Here is a 5,659-nt window from a genome sequence, read left to right as displayed (position 1 = left end):
CAACGAAGTGAATAGAACTGGGGGACAGGGTGCCCCAGGATGCTGCTTTATATACATGAGGGAAAACCCCCCAGGGACCGGTAATGGATCCCTGGTACCTAGCTGGGTAAGGATTACTAAGTATCATGTGCTCTATGATGTCATATATGATGTCGTAGTCTGGCCCTGCCCTGCCCTGGGCCTAGGGTCCAGAATTGACCGGCCTATGGCCTAGTGCCTGAGCCTAGCTCCTACCTATGATGTCAGAATGATGTCATGGTCCAGAAAGAGTCTGGTTTCTATCTAGAAAAGGTCTGGCATCAGAGTCCAGCCTGATGTGTCCAGAACAAGATCATGTGTCGCTTATTTAAGCGGATAACCCCTTAGATATGCAGCTGTACCCATATGCGGACAGATAAGTATGGATAAGTCCCTATACCCTTTGATATGTCCGCAGAAATAGCGGAAAAATTAGGTAAAATTAGGGAAACTGTGACAGTCAGCCCGTTTCGCATTTGCTCAAAATGGCACATCACCGAACAAGAAACACGCATCAGCGCATAGACCGTATACAAGCGCTTTTCGCAGCAACAGAAAGACATCCGACTCACTCCGCTTCGACCGCTATCAGTTCACACGGATTGAAGCTTCTGTTTCGGCAGATGGAGAGGTTAGACTGATCTCGGACCCTCGCACTGAGACAATCCTCGTAGCAAAGGACTGGCAGCAGTACATAGCAGGAGGTTTGCGAGAAGGAGGGTACATTGGAAAAGGATATTCAAAGTTTGCATTTGAGGTGAGCCATTGAAATGATAATGATTTGCATACATATTTCCTTATGGTTCAGGGGCGACTCGGAACAATACCAGTCGCTATCTTCCAAATGAGGCCAATTGGAGATCCTAGCGACCGGGACTTAAATCAACGGGATATGATAGCTGAACTCCGTATATTGGCACTCGGGCAATACTTCCTGGATGCCTTCTACAGGCGTGTGAAGGCCTATCATGTCAAAGGCCTTCCTGGTAAGTTATACTTATATTGCACTTCGTGTTTCTTTGTTGTTGACCTCTCATACAAGAGCTTGAGTGGAACTCGGCAGGTACCTTTGTTGGTCAAGTGACATCTGAGCTCCCTCCACCTCCGGCCTCCATTGCTGACAAGGATACGAGAAGTTTACTATACGACATGTTTCTCGCTGCGCCACTGCTTGAAACCAGGGACATTGAACCTGGGTACAAAGAAGTGAAGTACTCAGGCACTGACTGTGCCGGCCAGAACACAGATACACTCGGAGTGGCCATTGATGCATTTGCGCATCACACCCTTGTTGATAGTCAGGGAACACTTGTTTTTGTTGATTTACAAGGTTCGTTCATCCTCCATATTTGCGCTGCAGAGATAGGTCTAAACCAAATTTATTGATAGGTCTCATAAAGCTGAGTGGTAAATTCGTTATCTACGATCCACAGATTCAAAGGTAATTATATACAGTGCATCGGAAGGAGTGTTGGCTGATCGTATGGCTCGGGCAGTCTCGAGGGCTCAGCAGGATTCTATGACAAGGGAAAGGCAGGGATCGACACATTCATCAAACAACATACATGCAATGGTGTTTGTCGCGCTCTAGGACTTGATAAGGAGTCGAAATACCCCGCCGCAGAGGGCCGTGGCAAGACTCCAGTCGTGGGATGTTCGTCTGTCAGTGTTGAAAACATCTTCTTGCCTAGAGGCCAACAAGGCCCACTTCGCCATGGGTTTCCATCCGAGTAGTCACATTTTAATTCGCTAACTCATATGATACTGATAGCGCATTTAATTAGACAAAATTCATGGACGAGAAAGAATTAGCACACACCTATAGTACAAGCCACACCCTATTCCTTCATTGTAACGCTCTAACCATCTTACCAAGTGAGTCGCTGTCGTACTTATTGAACGAGTGCCCGACATCACAGAGCTCGCACGTTAGCGCACCTTCATGACCAGCGGGCTATGCGCACTAGCCGTCAGCGCCGTGTGAGGCGGCGGTCAGTTCGGGGGGAGGACACTCACATCGGGTGCCCCTCGTCTTCATCTTCCATATGCCTCGGCCACTGGTAGCTGCGGTAGTTGCTCGTGCCCGACATCCGCATCTGCAAAATCCGGAGCATCAACACGACGCCGCTGTGACACTCAAGACACATGACATCAGCTTACCTCCTCCGTGAGCGTGCCAATGTCACTGGGGTCGCGAAGCCGGACATGCGGAAGCGCAGGCTCGTGGGGACCAAGTTTGGCATCATGCGCTCCATGCCAAAGTCGAGCTCCTCGCCTTCGCCTCCCGCGCCATAGAATGCGTCCGGCTACACGCACTCAAGCGCAAGCTGCCGCGCCTTCAAATACTTGATGCCGAGGTTCTTCCAGTCCAGCAGCGGGCTCAGCCGCTCGACACGGTTTGTCTGGTTGATGCGCTGCCGCCGTGTCTTCTGGCAGAAGCTGAACATGTGGTCCGTCTGTTGACTCACCGAGTCCTCAACAGATTGCGAGTGCCAGTCGACGATGTAGCAGCCCTCGTCTTGCGGCCGCTGGATCAGGTCTTGCATGAAGCAGCCGAACCCAGAGAGATTGGTCATCACTGAGGGGATAGCAGGAGCGCGTGATGTGCTGGCAGTCAGTGTCATTCTTACAGAAGAGATGACAGTGAAAAACACGCACCATAGCTCCATAGAATGTCCCTGAATTTAGGTGTCAGTAGCGATTCAAAAGAGAATGGTGATGTTGAGTAGACGAGAGCGTATCCGGGACAGGACATTGGGAAAGGGACGTGGAGATCCGAGATAAGCGCCGGAGTCGAGGCCCGTGCCGAGCAGAGATCAAAGATCAAAAAGGCGAGATTCCAAAAGTAGACCTGGTACAGGTCGGCAACCGTAGTCGGGTCGAAGCCGTCAAGTGTTCGGACCGTGAGCTCGCCGACGCGAGCGACAGCATAGAAAGCAGACGTCAGACAGGCCCAAACTGCAGCATCGAGCGGCTGCAGAAGCGACAATTGCCCACGCAGCACAAGCAAGATATCCACAGTGTATGGCGGGCGCTTGCTGAGCCGAGAGGCCGGTCGGCCGCTGACAGCATGGAGTCGGCAACATCGTGGGGAAGGAGCCAGGGACACCCATGAAGGATGTGCCATGCGCGCAACCCATAGTAGTAGTTCCGGATGGTGCCCCCAGAGTAAGCACCAGACACAGTGGCAAGGAATGCGAGCACAACAGCAGGGTACGCTGGCGCCCGCTCGGCCTCTGAGATCCGCTTGCAATCGCAGACCACATGGAATATGAGAAGACCGGTACCATAAGTCTCTGAGGTAGACGCTGCCCACGCAAATGATAGGACGTCCTCAATGCGGCGAACGTCGGCCGGGGTGAGGAGGTTATCCGAGCCAGATGCAACAGGGGGTAGCTGCGAGGCCGGGGGATGCCCACCTAGGGCAGGTCCTGGAGGTATCTAGTAGACCCCCATCGGGGCGGTGGGAAATGGGTCTAACGAACACCATCCCCAGGGGGAGATCAGGGCCTATATCCCGATATGGATATATGCATGTGCCTGATCGCACCCTCGAGGCGGGTTAGATGCCCGCCCGCCCTCCTTGGGACGCTCCTCCGCCGTACCTTAGGACGCTCCACCATCCCCAGCCTCTGTGTACCCTCGCCATATTTGTACCTGTCTACATCTTGATGCCATGTCTTTGCTATTTCAAATTAGCTCCTATGCTCTCTCGCCCGGCTATATTCTCACTTTCACCATGCCACCACCTAGTACTCTCCAGATTGGCGACGACCTGCTCCCATGTCCTGCGACACCCCCCCCCGATCGCAGCCACCGAGGACGCGCGATAACCAGAAGGTCATCCCCCGCACTGGGGCGCACTTTTTGACCCCCCAAAAACGTCGGCTCGGGGGCAAAAAAGATCAGGTCTTAGTTAGTCGTCCAGGTGATACTCGTACATTGGCACTGCTAGCCCGTCTGCATGCTTTAGAATCTCATGCTTCTACTCCCCCCTCCTCCCGAGGACGCCCTACCACCTGATCTTGAACCCGAACCCTTTGAACAGGAAATCCCTGTCCAGGAGCCATTGGATGCCTCACCCCCAGCCAAGCGTAGCAAACGGCTGCTACCCGATGCAGAGGCGCACAAAACATTTGACCGGTGGCATGCTCTCATTCCCAAGCTAGTCCCGGCTCTCCTCCAATATATGCAGACATCGTACCGGCAACCTTCAACCTCGTGCACTCGGGTCGAACTGTTCTGCGAGGCCTCGTCCTGCAGCACCCAAGGAGTGAATATCTTATGCTTGTACTGGAGCCGTAAGTCGTAGTTCATGTCCCCTCTCAATGTACGAATAATAAGATTCATAGATCTAATTGCCATTGATGTCAAGGCCTGTCGGTGTTATAGTATCCCCCAGGTCCTTGTGCATCATGGCCTCTTTCCAGTTTCTCTCTCCCACCCTCGCACCGCTGTCTCCATAGACCTCCTGGAGTTCTATCATGCGTTATTCGAACGCTCGGCTGACGCGGTGACTGCACTGGCTGGCGCCTTGTGCACTCACTATGCGCGTCGCGGTTTCCAAACCCTCAACCATAAGGTAAGTACCCTCCCTTAGACCATCATCGAGACAACCTGAGCTCTACAGGGAGACCCCATCCGTGATCCATTTCGACGTGGCCTTGGGTATGCCATGCAGTGGTACGACACCCTCCGTCACTCAATTCAGCATTGTTTCAATGCTGCGATCGATGCTGCACATGCATGCCTCGCCCCCGATCCCGTTGACACTCTGGTAGACAACCACGATGCGCATGCGCTGAGCACACCTCCCCCGGTGGATGCTCTGACACGCTGCGCGAGGCTCCTGAGTACGAGGTGTCCAGCCTGCTTTGGAGGAGCAGCATTTGGACGGCCGTTTGATGAGTAAGTCCATTGTCGCTTTGACCGTCCACTACACTTGCTGATTGACGTCTCGTTACAGGGGAGCAGACATACATGTCGCACTGGATGCGACATTCAGCCAACGTCACAGCATGCATGCGGGCGATTCGCCGCACTTCTATGAACCCGAGTTCTTCATCCCTAAGGCTCAGGTCGATGAATGCGGCCGGCGCATCATTGCAGCGCGCAAGAAGCCTCCGCGACCCTCATGCGCTCCAAAGGTGCCTGCGCACATCGTCGATGAGTGCGAGAAGTCGTATGAGGCCGCTGTCACGAGTTGGTACGGCACCTAGCCGTTTTTTAATTTTTCCTTTTCGCGGGCTCGAACCCGCGACCTCTGTACTACCTGCCTGATATGGACGCGTCACTATCTACTGTACGATTAGATTAGATGGGGCGGCAGCGCACGGCACAGCTCGGGCCCCGCTGACACAGCCGCTCTGACTCACCGGCCCCCGGGGCCGCGTCGGCATGCTGCGCACAGACCAGCTGCGCACGGACCAACGTGCACAGCCTGCCCTAATCCCCCCATGTATATAAGCCGGCCTCTGCTGCCCTAGGGACCTTAGTTTCGACCTCTTGTCCCTAGGTCAGTAAGCCCCAGTTGTATCCTTTACTTACCTTCACTAACTAATACATTTCTTGTCCCTAGCCTTAGGTTTGAGCCTCGCTCACCATCGCTTCGGTAAGACCAGTCGGACGCCCTCGCTTCCAG

At 53.7% G+C, this 5,659-nt stretch overlaps 4 protein-coding genes across 4 annotated transcripts; 2 read left to right on the top strand and 2 right to left on the bottom strand.

Annotated features, from left to right (window-relative positions):
- Positions 1–426: 426 nt before the first annotated feature.
- POSPLADRAFT_1045456 (hypothetical protein) lies at positions 427–1,752 on the top strand (the record flags this gene model as incomplete). The annotated part of the gene is made up of 6 exons (XM_024478761.1): positions 427–454; positions 642–775; positions 827–1,004; positions 1,082–1,348; positions 1,408–1,459; positions 1,515–1,752. 6 exons carry the CDS (start codon positions 427–429, stop codon positions 1,750–1,752), a joined length of 897 nt encoding a protein of 298 aa, XP_024341192.1.
- Positions 1,753–2,030: 278 nt separating this feature from the next.
- Positions 2,031–2,594, bottom strand: POSPLADRAFT_1032764 (glycosyltransferase family 3 protein; the record flags this gene model as incomplete). Its single annotated transcript, XM_024476883.1, has 3 exons — positions 2,031–2,114; positions 2,179–2,299; positions 2,335–2,594. The coding sequence occupies 3 exons, from the start codon at positions 2,592–2,594 to the stop codon at positions 2,031–2,033; spliced, it is 465 nt and encodes a 154-aa protein (XP_024341191.1).
- A 523-nt stretch (positions 2,595–3,117) lies between these two features.
- On the bottom strand, positions 3,118–3,315 carry POSPLADRAFT_1118880 (hypothetical protein; the record flags this gene model as incomplete). Its single annotated transcript, XM_024483497.1, has 1 exon — positions 3,118–3,315. A coding segment is annotated over one exon (198 nt), but the record flags the coding sequence as incomplete, so codon positions are not given.
- Positions 3,316–3,997: 682 nt separating this feature from the next.
- Positions 3,998–5,237, top strand: POSPLADRAFT_1055013 (hypothetical protein; the record flags this gene model as incomplete). Its single annotated transcript, XM_024480592.1, has 4 exons — positions 3,998–4,319; positions 4,371–4,600; positions 4,649–4,926; positions 4,985–5,237. The coding sequence occupies 4 exons, from the start codon at positions 3,998–4,000 to the stop codon at positions 5,235–5,237; spliced, it is 1,083 nt and encodes a 360-aa protein (XP_024341189.1).
- Between the last annotated feature and the right edge of the window lie 422 nt (positions 5,238–5,659).

Source organism: Postia placenta (genome assembly GCF_002117355.1).
Source record: "Postia placenta MAD-698-R-SB12 unplaced genomic scaffold POSPLAscaffold_4, whole genome shotgun sequence".
In the NCBI taxonomy this organism is placed as follows: domain Eukaryota; kingdom Fungi; phylum Basidiomycota; class Agaricomycetes; order Polyporales; family Adustoporiaceae; genus Rhodonia; species Rhodonia placenta.
Note: the sequence above shows the minus strand (reverse complement) of the source record. Positions and strands in the feature narration are given on the sequence as shown.